The following is a 15,519-nucleotide window of genomic DNA, read 5'->3' as shown; positions in this document are numbered from 1 at the left end:
ACCTTAAAAGAAAATCAGCACCTCTCCAGTCTCAGGGACTAAGAACAGTTCAGTACCACACTTACCGCTGAGTATTTCCTCTCTTCAGCTCTTTTCCAGACCCCATAAGGAGTTTTGAAAACTCTGGGGACATTTGCTTGCCTACTTAGACTCCAGCACAAGGACACCACTGGATGAAGCAGGACACATCACAGCCTCTGGTGTGTTCCTCCCACCCAGCACTTCTGTTTCTGTCTCCAGCTACTTGCAGAGGCCACTTCAATTCGGCATAGTATTGACATATTTCATAGTATTAAAACCTTCAGTGAAGTTCACAGCACTGACTCATCATAAATACAAACTGTCAGCTCTCTGGTGCTTCCAGATATGCAGCGATCACACACTGGAAACCATTCCCATACATTTACTGGTTAACACTGAGAGTGCACTGCAAAAGATAAGAAGGTACTTTAAAAAAAAAGCCAAACCAAAACACAACTCCTGAAATAATGTTGATTTTATCTCTAAAAGATGTTCATAGGAAAATCTCTATTTTCTAAAAGAGTTCTCTTTTGACCCTGTGATACTGAGTCTGGGTGTAATTTAAAACACCAGATAATTTTTTCTCTCATTTATTCTGAAAAATAAATATTTTTATGTTTCTCATTAAATTTTTTATCAGAAAAGATCATGGAACTGGATCACATAATTCAGATCATTTGGTCAGGAACTTCCATTCTAATTATTCCACCCAGTACAGAAGCTGCAACAGAATTGCAACTGACAAAACACTTACTTGCAAATGTACAGACAGCTCTACTTCAATGAGTTACTTCTTTACACTGAAAAAACATAAAGTTGTCATAACTGAGCAGTTAAAAAAAAAAAAAAGCCTTGCAATCATTTGATGGTTCTTCAGTGAATAACGCAAAAGAGTGTAAAGGACTCAGGCACAGACCTCAGGAAAAAGAGAATTGCATCATTAAAAAACCCCAGCCCAGTTAATTGCAGGTAATGGCTATGAATAATGACAGCAGAGAACACGGAATGACGTAAGGGAGAGAATATTCTGAGTCGTAATTGCTTAAAACAAGCAGTTCAGTCAATCTGAACTTATTTGGAACAGTCTGTCCTGCCCCTTCCAGGGCACTATAAACATTTGGCTAAAGCTGTCAAGGAGCATCTTCCACGTGTTCTGCACCCTGCAAATGGTGGCAGAAGAGCCGTCCCTGCCTGTTCACACCAGGCACATCCTGTACACACATGTGCGCACAAACATGGCTCTGCGACCTAATTTGTCAGAAGAATTAATATTTAATTGTGTAAATAGCACCTAAAAAGAGGAAATGTTCCTTTGGCAGACCAATTCAGCTTCTAGTGCAGCCACTTTAGGTGTCCTCCACAGCTGGGACTGTCTATGTTAAATGCCTTTAAGTCAATAGGAACAAGTTATGGCCACTGCACGGCAGAACAAATGAGAGCTAAGTCACAAGGACAAGGACCACCAAACTAAATATATTTGGGTTTCATCTACCTCACATTAGTCTGTTTTGGAGAATATGTGTACTTGTCACATGTAATTCTCAGTTGCTCCCATTCTGAGATTATTTTCTTCACTGAGGTCCTCAAGACAACGTTCAGTTTGATCTCTACACTTTCAAACATTCATCACCAAGCATGCAAAAGACTCATGACTTACTTGGGCCAAATGGCAAGTTGAGTATATCAGGAATAACACTTCATGTGAGCTTGAAGCATTTATTTTTAAAGCAATACATGAAGATGATCTGTGTGTGCATGATGCCACAAGAGAGCAAGTCAAGGGAAGCAAACAACGAACAAAACACAAGCACTCCTCTGGTGATGTCTCAAAGCAGCAGATTAAAAGCAGCTCCTATTCCCAATGCCGTCTTACCTCAGGAGCTGTGAGCCTTAGAACCAGCAAACAAGAGTCCAAATAGAGCCATGCTGAAAATTGGGTGCTTTCCGCTTCTCAGCATCCTCTTCTCACGTACACAGCCCTGCTCCACGGAGTACAGCCTGATTATTTTTACTACAAGCTCCATTATGTCCCTTAAATGAGAAGAACAACCCCCTCCTTCATAGCCGTGGTTGTGTGAACCAATACTAAAGACTCTCAAACCCTGGGTCCCTCTGGCTGACTGTAGGGAGGAGGCAGAATGTCAGCACATGTCAGTACTGAACTTAGCTTGGCTGGGTCTGAGGCTGGGCCTGCCATGTGGAAAACCCCCAGAGCTCCAGTGGACTCAAATCTTCCTGCCACCACGGATTTACAGAGCTCTTGGGAAACATATTTCTAAGGGAACGCAGGCACTTACAGCATGGAACAGCTGCACCACTTGGAAAATTTATCCCTCCATTTCATGCTTGTTAAGACTTTCTTAGGACATGCACTAGCTGCATGCACTTTTGTAAGCTACTAAACTGTCTAAAATCAGTGGATCAGGACTGTGTAGAGTTCTGCACTGAATTGGTTTGTCTCTGCTGATCAGTACAAGAGAAGGGTAGGGAGATTTTGTCAGGTGTTATAAAATTATGCCCACAAAAGCAGGGCTAAGTACTGCTCTACTAACAGCAGGAGACCATAGCCATGACATTCTTCTCTGAGAAACTGAATAGACATTCAATAAGAACAGACTCATTACTACTGCTGGAACCATTTAAATCCCATCCATCCCCTCTAGGATGTACCCCTTGCTGCTCTAAAACAGGCAGAAGGATTTTTTTTTTTTTAGGAAGCTCTAACTGCTACCCAAGGAATGAGATACAATTTTGCCCCAGGGAGAGCCAGGTGCTTTGCTGCTTGTCTCACAAAAGTTGTACCCTGCAATAGAGCACATTTGTATTGGATTAATGTAATCAAAGGCACCCTGCTGTCTGGTCACTGACCTGTCTGTAAACAACAGATGACATGACGCCGTGAGCCACTATTATATATAATTACCTATTGAGTTGTGACCGTTGTAAAAGAAACAAAACCATATACTTCACCTGCTGCTGTTGGTCTGTTTTCCAGGGAGGAACAAATCCTATAAGCACCTCAACTCTGAGCACCATTTTGTTCTCATCTCCTTCACTGCTCTTCACATCTCTTCCAAATACGTTTGTGCGCTCTTCCTCACATCTGGAACATTTTTCCCAGCTGCACTAGCAAAGTGCAACCTTTCTCTGTTCTTGCTTTAAATCCCTTTTATATCCTTCTCCTGTCCTTCAACCTTTTGATGTCACAGTTTCCTCTCTGTGCCTGCACAAAGGTGAAAGTTGTCAGTAACCTGAATGTATCTCACCTGCCCTGGATTGTACTCACTGTGATAGAGGCCACAGGGACAGACTCCCACCTGATGTAACTCAGGCAGGTCTGCTGGAGTGATACACAACCACGAATCCCAGAAAACATGGTGAATAAGGAACACTTTTCTCTGGTTTCCAGCACAAGAGTAAGATCAGAAGGAACCTGTTACCTGCCAGCTCAAAACCAACAGGAAGCACCTTTCACATCCTGTACGATCCAGCTGTGGAGCTCCTTGCCCCAGGACGCTGCAAATCAAGCAACTGAACACCATAATGAAATAACAAAATCCATCGGGAGTCATGAAATAAAAAGAACTCTCCTCAGGTCCAGACACTGCCCAAGCCTTAAATTGTTGGGAACTGGGAAAATATTCTGGGAATACCACTGCATAGCCACTGTACTCCTCCCTGAGCACTCCCTGCAAGCTGCTTTAAAGGACAGGACAGAGGATGGATGGAGCTGGCGTTTGACCCAGTGAAGGAGATCTTTATGAAGAGCAGTTCCCACCAGCTGAAGACACAGCCTCGTGTCTCACGTGCACGTCTGTACAGCCACATGAGGAGCCCGAGACTCCTACAGGTGTAACAGCAGAGTAACCTCTGCAGAGTATTTGGTGCTCACCAGCAACCAGCTTTTGTAGTCAGTAAACTACAACTGTTGCTGCTGCTACAAGTCAGTAGCTAATACACACTTATCTCTGTTGTTCATCAGGAGCTCAGAAGCTACTGGCACATGATATTCATGCAGATAGATGTTCAAAGAAAAGTTTTCATTACAGGATATGGCAATGAAACAGAAGCCAATTGAACCTGCCAATGACAAGCTGCTTATTTGTCTCGGCTTTCTTTTGATTATCAAACTGAAAGTCTGTGTTGCCAAATTAGACAAAAACTGCTTTCCCTTTAACTTTTGTCAGAAGTCTGATGGAAATCCCCTACAGAAGAAATATGACCAAGTTATATTAGCATTATCCATTCTGCTTCATTTACAAATGCTATCAGGAATACCTATTTACACCAAGACATGTACACATTACATTAAACATTACCTCAATTATTGCTCAGAACAGCTTCGATTGTATACAACTGCAACAGCAAACTCTTATATTAATCATTGAAGAACAGCTCACATACAAATAAAAGTATTTGAAGTCATCACCTGGCCAAGGATAAACACAGCTAGGCAACAGAAGCTTACTGAACTGGGTTTACTAGATACACTTTGGTGTTTATATAAGGATTCTTCTACTAGATAGCAATTTTTTTACTTCCGAGGAATTCCTTGCTTTGGAAATATTTTGGACATCATGGACAAAAGCTTACTGTCTGAGATATTATACAGGAAATAGCATTAAAGAAAAAAGTCAACATTCCAGAATATGTGACTGTAGACTTTATTTTTTAAGTGCCTCATGAAAAACAGTTTGTCATTGGAAATATTTTTAAAGTAATTCAATCACAGACTGCCAAGACTGCACTCCTCATCTTCTTTGCATCAACCACGCTCCAGTTCTTCAAAGATCAGGCAATACCAGCATAAATGACTGTTTTAGACATCTTCTCTGGCTGTCCCTTAAGAGTCACTGGGGATGAATTGAGACAATAGTAAAATGATGCATTTAGCTGCCTGAATCCTTTTGTGAATGAAGAGGGGTCTGATCAATTCCTACTTACCTCAGCACACTTCTGGTTTCAGAATTGACTTTGGGGGTTTCATCACTGCCTACCACAGAACGTTAACGCTTTCATTAATGCTAAATGTAAAGACTTGGAAGAGCTATTCGGAGAGATGCAAACAAGAAGGAACAGATCACTATCAAGCACTGCTGACAGGAAGCCATTAGTACTGGAGATGGTGAAGCTGAACTTATCAGACAGCCAGCATTTGGGAGAGAACATTTCATTAAACAGTGAAACCAAACAGGACCCATTTGCTGTGGAGCAGCACCGCTGAGTGACTCACGCTATTGAAAAATCCTGACTTAACCTGTTGAAGATCTTGGCCCAGCGTTTCCTTTTCAGTATTAATCCGAGCTCGAAACGTGTCAATAAACCTCTCCGCTGCTGCCTGGCAGCTGGATAAGCAGCAGTGCGAGCTCCTGAGTGCTCGCAGGTTACCAGCAGCACGTTAGACCCGGCTGGTGCTGCCGCGGAGCCCCCGCCCTGCGAGCCCTTCCCAGCGCCCGCAGCCCCTCGGCGCCGGCCGCGGGGCTCCGGCAGCTCCACACGCTCCATCCCTGCGCCCATCCCCTCAGCCCACCCCGCCGCACACCCCGACACGGGCCGACGCCCTGCGGAAGCAACAGGGCAGGTCCCCGTCCCTCCAAGCCTCGGGGCGAGGGCCGGTCCCCGGGTAGGCGGGCGCGGCCCCCGGTACTCACATGGTGAGGGGACGAGCGGGGTCTGCTGCCTCCCTCTCCAGCAAAGATGGCTTTCCGGCTCCGAGCCTGCTGCCAACGCTCTCCTACTGTTGTAGGCACTGTTGCTGAGATAGGAGGGGTAGGCACCGGCTACTGAGCATGCCTGCGCCTCATCACAGGGTAGGAAGTAGAGACAAGGCACGGAGGTACCCCCTCCCCACCCTCACGCCAGCCAGGAGAAAGTCCAGGAGTGACGAACGCGAAAGGAGGCTCCGGCTCCTGCCCACATCCCGCCTCCTCCCTGTGCGGAGCAGGCAGCGTCTGGCTGGGTGTGGTCACCGGAGCTCACTCCAGCCAGGACGCTTGCGGGGATTTAGGTGAAAAGGTTTGTGTGTTTCTGCAACCACCTTCTGTCTCCCTCTCCTTTCTAGGAAGAAAGAGGAGGGGAAAAAAAAAAAAAAAAAGAGAGAGAGAAAAAGGAAGAGAATCAAGAAAAGTATTGCTGTTCAATCCATGCTGTCATAGGTGAGCAGCTGTGAATGAAAAAAGGCAAACAGTCAGGATTATAATGCCTACCCACAACACAGAGCAAACCCAGAGTCAGATAAGCTACTGGATCAGCCACTGACTGTGAAATGGTTGTGTCTCCGATGAAGTACCACAGTTGCCAAGTCTCTGCTCCTGGCTTTAACTTCACCTCACACTAAACCTACCCACACATCCAATCTCACCCTTGAATCTCCTTCATTACCATCAGCACTTCTCTTGCATGTCCCACACCCTTGTACAGCACAAAACTTCTTCTGAAGCAGAACATGCTCCTTCACATTGAAACCAAGGCCATCGTATACTCTAAACAGAGGCCAACGAAGAAGAAAGTTTTTCAAGAAGTGGCACTTACCATTGCTGTTCCCAATGATAACTTGTTCCTTAAAACCAGGTATCTGGGTAAGGCAAGGGCTTACCCAGAACACAAAGGAGCTTTTGTAAAACCTCAGATCTCGAGGTGCCTTTTGGAGATAAAGTACAACAGTGTCATCAGATAAAATCTGTGTTTTCTTTTGTGGGAGTCAAAGAAAAAGTGAATTGTTCCTCAAGGTAACAGGCAAAGGCACAGGTACTAGGGGTGTGGAACACATCAGTCCCAATGTCTAAACTTGTGATCAATCAGTTGAGTATTTTCACAGAGAAAGTAACCAGGGAATGTGACAACACCCAGAGTGGTGGCACACAGCCAGACCTTAGGACACTCAGTTATTGCCTAAATCCAGGCTCAGATGCTATCACAGCCTAACTCAGATGCAAAGCCCTTGGCTGTCAGCTCTGAAGGGGATCCAAACCTTTGGGGGAATGGTGGAACTCCTCAGAGTGACTTAGTCCCAGGAACCTCTCTCCCCTCTCCCTCTGCTACCTGAGAGCTTCCTCACAGCATTAAAGTCTCATCATACCTGCTGCCACTGGAGGGTGAGTCTGTCTCTTCTCCTGAAGGTAATTATTTGCATGAATGAATAAATGTCATTTTGAGCCTTACTTTTCTACATTTGACCACATCAGCTTGGCCCTGAGAAACTTTTCCTGATGGAAGTGGAAAAGAAAAAAAAATAATCAAACTGGATTTTCTCTATGTAAAGATGGAGTTTCAGCCAATGCCCTGATGACAGGTAGAAGATTCCTGACTAGCTTTAAGCTTTATCCATCCACAGATTATTTAGCTCAGCACTTCTCATCTGGAATTCCTCCATGAGGAATCTTTCCTCATGAGGATGGTTTACTTTTCAGATCTTTCCTCATGAGGATGGTTTACTTTTCAGATATCCTAGACAAAGATACATTATCTGATACTTCTGTAGCATGCAGCCACACCAACACCCACACATAGGCATACACTGAGTACAGGTAGCACCTGCTACCAGTCTTCAAACCCAAACCACACTCACGTACTGAGGAAATGAAAAGTCATGCAAGACTGAGAGGCCAGGAGCTTCTGGGACAGAAGGACCTGCTATCTAGAGCTTCCTGCCCCCCCTCTATGCTATCACTTCATGTCATTATGGGGAGAGTGGACCAAGTACTGATGCCAGACCAAAGCTCACAAGACTGAAAAAAAAAACCTCCCTGGAAGATTCCAAACCCAACTTATTAAAATGTTTTATTATACATATATGGCCACAGCTTTTTCTAATGTGATACAGGAGAGTTCTCAAAACCAAATTAAATAACATCACTGGACTGTGGCTGCTAAAGAAGAATTTCCTACCAGCTAATGAAGGCATCACCATTCCAGTCCAAGATCGTGATCCTAAAGAAAATTCACAGCTAAACTGGGGGACATTTTCCTTTAGCCCTACATTCCCTCGAGCTCACAGCCTGCCATTAAAGGCTACTAAAGCCTTTGGTGTAAGAAGAGATGCAGAGACACCCTGTGGTGGCAAAATAATATGATCAGAATTAGGTCCAACAGCTGAAATTTCATTTAAGACACAGAAGTGGATCAGAAAATCTGCATCCTGGGGACACCAAGAAATTCTCCCCAAGTTGCTATTCATGCAGTTTCCTCTCTCCAGACATCCTTTCCTGTCTGGCATCTTTTACTCTGTGTGTTTGCATGACAGTCCCTGCCACAAAGATTTTACCTCTTATTCTGTTTGGTACTTTTACTCCAGAGGACAGCAGCTGAATCACGGCTGCAACAGCTGGAGGGATGGTCGTGGAAATGCTCTGCTTTTGGGGAATTGCTTCCTGCATCTTCAGCCTGCCAGTCTTGGCTAGGAAAAACAATCAGTCTTTTGTAAACTGTTGCTGTTGATTTTTTACCCCATCCATAATTCATATTTTGTCTTGCAGTCAAATTTTATACATGAAGGCAATTTCAGAGCCACCAATACACCACTCAGGACGTCCAGAAATGAAAGACCATCAACAATCAGCATCCATGCAGATCAGTTTTGGCATTTGAAGTCTTGCAGGCCTAGACCTTGCTTATAATGAACTAAAGACAACCTACAGATACAACACTGAGGTTCCTGAAAATGTTGTCCATTGGTCACATATGATCTTCATCTGAAGGAAACATATTTTCTCCCAGATCTGCAAGTACAATCCCCATTTTAAATAGTCATTAACAAAACAACTCTATTAGTGCTAGATAAGAAAGGTGAGAATGCTTGGTAGATAGAAAGCAATGGTAGTCAAGTTTCACAAGATTTAAGCAGAGAAGAAAAGCAAGGCAAATAAATCAATTATTCAAATGCTGATTTGGCAACACTTTTAAACAGTTAAACCACAGAAGGATTTCCCCTCACATCATTAGAACTAATTACACTCCACACAGTCAGACAAATTCATCTTTAAAAGAGAAATAAAAAACTATATTTGTTCCAAAGTATAATTTTTCAAAAATTATCTAAAATGCTTAATAAAAGATCTGAGTATCTTCAGTGCTTTGTTACCAATTTTTACATGTTTACTTTCAATGTTACATTTTCTTCTCTTGATCTTTTAGACAAGTGGTATCAGTACTGAAAGACCCTTTTGTGAGAAGCCTTTGAAGCTCCCTCATCAGAAGCAAGGGAGATGTCTGCCTCCCCAGTTGCTGATTTTATTAGACACAGATTGTTCTGTTCTGCAGAGCTTCACCTCAGCATCACTGTATGCTTAGAATGGGTCTGGAACTTGCAGATTATTTTGTCACCAATTAAAACCCGAAGTCTGTAATTTTGAGGTATGTAATTTTCTTTCATTCACAAGTCCTATTCCTTCATATCTTAGTAATTCTTTAGTGACAGTTTCCTTTTACAAGTCAGTGGACTGTTTGTAATTCCATTCATAAATGGTCTTTTCTGCCATTTCTGTGGGAGATACAGGTCTGACTTACCTGGGTTCTGTTAAAACACTGGGTGTCTCATGACCATGCCTGAGCAGCAAGGCGTGCCACTCTGTGTTCCTTCAAGGAATTTACTCTTTCTTGGTAATGTGTATTAACATGCAATTTTGGTACGTGATTCTAACACAACTTAAAACTGTTTCAAGATGTGATCCTGCAAAGCATTTGTAAAGTGAGTCCCAGTCCCTGCCTGTGTGTCCTAAGCTATGAACTAGCTATGGAGAACTGTGCTTAAAAGACTGGGAGGGATTGAGGGGAGAGCAGCATACAAGGAGGGAACAGATGAAGACTAAAAGCAGAAAAGTTCAAAATGATTGTCAATTTTGTTTTTAAGCCCACAAAATTTGCGTGATTTTGTATAGAAGATTTGTGGGAAATATTTTTAGCAAGCAGGAACAAGACAATAGACATAGGAGGAGGTGAACATAACCCTCCAAGTCAAGCAACCAAAAGTTAATGCAATTACCAAGTATCAAATGTAGCACAGAGAGACTAATTCAATCAGAGAGGCCAAAGGGATAATTCTTGGAGACAAAGCATCATAACGCGGAAATGCAGCCTAATCAGCTGCTTTATCAAAAGAAAAAGGAAACAATTTCCAATCCTTAACTAAAATCCCCAGTTGGTTCTTCATCTTTTCAGGGTTCTGGTTTTTGCTTTGCAGTGTTTGTTCCATCTCACATTTGTTTCACTGCTTCTGTTCTCTGCACAAAGCTGCTTCACTGGCTCCTGGCTCTTCGCTTCTATCAAACGAGCCGCCTCTGCTCTTGGTTTAAGCAACCAGCCTAATCAGGAAAGAGAGCATGTGGAGAGAAATATTCATTATGTTTAATGTCCAAGCCTACTTCCCATAATTACGTGGAATAGAGCAAGAATATCCAGAGTCACCTTGTGTCTGCAGGATTTTTCAGAGCAGGTATTTGCTTCATCTGATGGAAAGCAGCTGCTCCCTGATCTCAACTAAACCTCCCGCGTAACCAGGACCCTTTGCAGGTAGAGTAACACATCCAGAGCTCGCCAGGTACAACACAGCAAGGGAGAGGCTTTCCAAAAGCTACTCAGACTTCTGTTTTCGTCTAAACAGGTGGTGTTGTTATGACAGATAAAATGAGCTGGCACAAAGGAAAGAAGGACCTCACAGAAGGAAGCACAGGAGATGGGAAGCACAGCCGAAAAAAGCGAGAGCGGCTATTTAAGAAGAGATTTTCTGGACTGAGCCTCTTCTCTGGGTCTCCTAAGAATAAACTGTAAGTACAGCCTAGATTATATTTTGTATACATTTTTAACCAAAAAATTTTGTAAGTATTTCCAGAGCAGTTCTGGAAGAGCCACAGACACTTGTTACCCCTGCTGTATTAACTGTTTCATAAACAAGGAAATGGTTATGGACCAATTAAACAACTTGACCTAAAAACTAGGAAGTCTCTGGCAGAAGTTGACACAAAATGAACGTCTCCAAACATTGTGTGTCTGTGTGTTTATCTTATAACCATTTCCCAACACTTCCAGTGAGAGGTTCAGAGAGGCAGCTTGTCTGTTCCTCCAGATACACACTAGCACTGCCAGCACAACAACCCAGGACACTGGTCCAGCAGTGACACTGCTGTAGTTTTTGTTGCACCAACAGCTGTAACTCTGGGGTGTAATGGGCAATGGCAATGTATGGGCAGCAGCAAAAATCACTGTCCAACAAAGCCAGTACTACTAAGTTTCTTGAATCAGAGCATAATTATTGCTTGTGTTCCTACAATAGTGCCTTTGTACTTGCTACTTTTCAGTTAGAAGGAGAAAAAGCAAAACAAAACAAAAAGACAAGCAATGCAAAACTATTCCTTCTTCAACAAAAGTAAGCAGAGGTAAAAGTGAGTTTAAGCTTACTGCTTTGTGCAGGTATTAGTTTTGAGCCATTATAATCATCCATATGGGATTTGAAATTCTCTTCTTGGGTCTTTCTACTTGATATTATTCATATTATTCTTCCTTAACACAAATTAAACAGAGTGTATGCAACATACTAAGATCGGGAGGGGTTTCCAAAAAGTGTTTTTTTCTCATTGAAGACCTGTTTTCCCTACAGATCTCCTACAAAGAGTCTGTCTTTGATAATTATCATGAAATTACCGTCTTAGCAGGAAGTGCACGCAAGTCTCCACAATTACTCAGCTAACTACATTAAGCTTGATAGCCACAGCAGCTGGTTACAGGCTCGACATAAGATTAAAATACACTAGCCAGAAACAAACCTGAGAGCCAGATTTTTCTCTCAGACTGATCTAATTGCAGCACAACTAATACCAAGGGCTTGGCTTTGGGATTTATCTTGCTGCACTGCTAAGGTACTGGACTAGAAACATAGTCAAACATCCAAGAAGTGAATTACAGCTGTGAGTATTCTCTGTTGTTCATGATTTCACTGAAGTGTGCATTCAGGGGGCAGACAAATCCAATTGAAGCAGTAAAACCACATTTTCTGGACCTTGATCCTTACGTGTCAGTAATAAATACGGATTTCCCCAGTCTAATCAGAAAAAAAAAAGAATTAAAAAGAAATTGAACAGGAATGTAGGAACCTTCTCCCATGGTGCTCTCACATTAATGGAAAGAGTCAGTCTTCAGACCTTACTAGATACATTTCTACAGACACATTGCATGGCAGTGGTTTTTAAACACATTCAAGCCATCAGGGCCTACAGAACTCTCACAGTGGTATAGCCAAATCACATAATTTCTACAGTTCAGCACTGATTTGTGAGCTCTTGTAAGGGATTATGGAGGTTAGCTGCTTGATTTTGAAACACTATTTTATATAAAATACAATGGTATATAATTTGATCAAGAGACCTTTTCTTTCAGCTCTTCCATCTCTGTTCAAGGTCAGTGCAATATAGGGCTTATCTGCTGGCCAGCATTAGTGTGCATCGTTAGTGCACACAAGTGGAAAAAGAACCTTTATGAGGGTATAGGGGAGGCCTGCTAGGTCAGATGTCAGTCATTTAGATACACAGAGCTGTAAGGAATTTGTCTTCATGCAAACACATGAGGCTTGTGCCACAATGACCCACAGAAAAGCTGCATATTAAAGCTCCTACCTAGCTAGCTGGCATCACTGGTTTATGGCTTTGTTTAAATGATGGAAATCCTTTAATCATTCTGTGTTCTAAAACTAATGGTTTGTCGCTGCCATCACAGCCAGACTCTCCTTTTTCTGTCTATTCCTGCTTTCTGCAGGTGACCACACATTGCACCTGCTCCTTGTGTGCACAGGTACAGCCTGGGCAAGGGTTCATAAATCACAACTAACTGCTTCTGCTGCCCTAGGAAGTGCACAGGCTGAACTCCTCACCTCTCTTTGTGACTGTTGTAGCCCTCAGGGAAGAAGTCAGCTTTTTGAAGACAAGAGGAGATGTTTACACAGGAAAGGCTCCAAGAAGCTGAAGCCAGCGCGGGAGGAAATCTGTTCTTTGAGGCAGCCGCGCTCCGGGAAAATGTGTCCGAAATGCGAGATCCTCACCTGCCGGAAGTGCGAGACCCTGCACTCGGAGAGCGGCTTCATCGCCCACAGCCTGCTCGACCACTACGACAGGGGAGGAGCCACAGCCCGCCTGGGACTGCAGAGAGGTGATTAAAGATCTGCTGGGGGTGCCCTGCCAGTACCCAACCACATCCCAAACCCTAAAGCTTGGATCCCTCAGGCTCACTGGGGCTCTGGCCTGTGCAGCATCAGCAATTTCACCCATACTGCAGCTCATACTATACACAGCAGATGCACATGCAGTAATTTACCCACCATGCACCCTGCAAGCAAAGATCTGTAAGCTAAAAGTTTCTCAGCTACTAAGGACAAGGAATTGTTTCAGAAATAATCTACAGTTTTCTTTGTCCTCTCAAGGAAACCAGATTATCCCACTGAGTTTCAAAGAAGGAAGTGACTATTGCATGCAGAACACTGGGTGCATTACTCTTACTTGCAGTGCCTTGATATGTTTCAGTATTGTTTGTGGTCTGGAATATTAAACATTTTATTTTTAAATTAACTAGCTTGGATATGCAACTTGATGTGGGGAGGGGGCTTCTGAAGGCCACAAGGATGGCAGATCAAATCCAAACACCCTGCTAGAATTTCTGACCTTTCACAGGCTTTCAACACCTCTCATGATTCAGCATCTTGCCTTAAAAGAAGCAACAAGGATCACAACTCTTAAAGTATTTGAATTTTCTTTGGGTTCTTAAACCCAAACCTATAGTTTTTAAGGAGTTCTTAAAACTGTGTAGTGCATCTCCAAATAATAGGCCAATACACAATGGTAGGGGCAGGTGACATTAAGGTCCAGGCCTACATAAGACTATTTATCTTCATGGAATTCTTAAGTACAGGTGAAAGGAGGTAGTAGCCTCTGGAATAGGTTATCCCAAGTTTAGCAGCATGCATCTTTTCCTCCCATGGCAACTGGCCAACTCTGTATGCAGAATGAATTCCTCAGTCTGTGGTTGGGAACAGGCTATACAGCCTTAGTGTCCCATAGCCATTGATACTATGGGTTCTTTTATTTAGCCAAGCAGACAGAAGACAGGCTGGGAAGTTTGGACCTGTTTCATTAGTCCTTTTCCTAAGGACTCTCTGTGTTCTTCCTGCTCCCCTTTTGGAACTGTTCCATTTTTGTTCCAATGGATGTTTGATAAGGGGGCTGGAATCCTGATTTTTTTTTTTTCCTATCCCTAGGGAGTACTTTGACTGAGCTATATCATCCATTCTTGTGTTTCGTTTCCACCCTTTCAAAAAACAGTTTCAACAGGAAGAATTCAGAGCCACATATACATTCCTGTGCTCCAGAGTTATCTTGAACAATACTGCTTAGCTCCCTTTATGGAATGTCAAACACTCAATGCTCCTTAGCAAGAGATAGAGACCATTTCAGAAACCAGACTGAGCTGTCCAATGCCCATCAGGTACCATATGTAGGAGAAAACCTTAGGCAGGATTCACAAATAGGACTGAACCGCTACCAGGAATGAACCCTTCTGCCCAAACTTCACTGGCTCTGAGTCCTTCTAACAAGTGCCCAGACTTCCTGCCCAAACACAGACTTCTAAAGCCAGAAATTAGATCTTAGGAAGAGCCTTGTGCTACAAGGGCCTTAATCCCTCAGAAACCATGTTTCCATGGTGCCTGATTGGAGCTTCCGCTCATTTGCTTCATAAAAGCCAAGCAATGCCTGGCAAACCAGAATTAACCTTTTACATTTCCCTCAGACTGCTATTCTTAAGCTGTGGTCCTTCACAGCTTTCCCAAGAATAAGCCATGCCATTACTTTAGAAATATCTATTCATCCCCATTCCTCTTCACCAAGCAATCCAGAGGAAACGTCTCCAGACAGTCACCTGAGGAAGAGCAAGGTGACAGACTGAAAGGATGAAGGACTAGGTCATCACAGCAATATCTTTTAAATTTGACAGTCCACTCCAGTGAAACCAGTTCCAATAGGTTACATGGCTGAGCTTTCAGCCAGGTGTTCCAGAGGGGACAGAACAAGCATCTGCCCAGTAGGATTTCCTTTGTGGCTTGCTCGAGTACACCCAGCAAAGCTCCTTAGGGGGGCTATTAGTGTGGAAAGGTGTCTAAGTAATAGCAATGTGCAAAACCAGCTCACTTAAAGGAGCAACTTTCTCTTCCCCTCGCTTCCCCTACAGTCAATGCTGTCTTCCTGTCCTATTTGAAGGACAGCTGCTAATATGGGTAAGGTAAATCATTTCCCTGGTCAGCACTGCAGAAGCACCACTCTCCTCCTCTATCAGTCATGAAGTCAAGCTTGGGAAGAACAACTACAGCATTTCTATTGTGCACTGAGGAAGCAAGAACAAATATGGTACTTGTTGTCTGAGTAGCTGTTAAATTACTGCACCTTTCCTGGGCTGGCTGCTCTGCCGGGTACTGTGAGACCACGTTTGTTCCTGTCATACCCAGGTTTATGTGTGTGGTATTGAGGT

General features: G+C 43.3%; 2 protein-coding genes across 6 annotated transcripts in view; one reads left to right on the top strand and one right to left on the bottom strand.

Moving 5' to 3' along the window:
* The window catches only part of LOC114057715 (vesicle-associated membrane protein 2-like), a 43,824-nt gene extending 37,736 nt beyond the window's left edge, over positions 1-6,088 (bottom strand). Inside the window, exon 1 of the mRNA XM_027884356.1 lies at positions 5,673-6,088. Within this exon, the coding sequence (XP_027740157.1) occupies positions 5,673-5,674 (2 nt within the window). The 5' untranslated portion in view covers positions 5,675-6,088. The remainder of the gene's footprint in view (positions 1-5,672) is intronic.
* The window catches only part of CUNH17orf50 (chromosome unknown C17orf50 homolog), a 29,824-nt gene extending 16,256 nt beyond the window's left edge, over positions 1-13,568 (top strand). Inside the window, exons 1-3 of one of the 5 annotated variants that reach the window (XM_027884355.1) lie at positions 9,639-10,527; positions 10,637-10,781; positions 12,899-13,568. In XM_027884355.1, coding sequence (XP_027740156.1) covers positions 10,642-10,781; positions 12,899-13,160 — 402 coding nt within the window. In that variant the 5' untranslated portion in view covers positions 9,639-10,527; positions 10,637-10,641 and the 3' untranslated portion in view covers positions 13,161-13,568. Of the gene's footprint in view, positions 1-8,314; positions 9,137-9,638; positions 10,782-12,898 lie in introns of those variants that run through there. The other 4 variants (XM_027884354.1, XM_027884353.1, XR_003571289.1 and 1 more) reach the window with 4 other exon arrangements.
* Positions 13,569-15,519: the final 1,951 nt, after the last annotated feature.

Source organism: Empidonax traillii, unplaced genomic scaffold (genome assembly GCF_003031625.1).
Source record: "Empidonax traillii isolate 1590-97213 ecotype Southwest subspecies unplaced genomic scaffold, ASM303162v1 scaffold143:size1492093, whole genome shotgun sequence".
NCBI lineage: Eukaryota > Metazoa > Chordata > Aves > Passeriformes > Tyrannidae > Empidonax > Empidonax traillii.
Note: the sequence above shows the minus strand (reverse complement) of the source record. Positions and strands in the feature narration are given on the sequence as shown.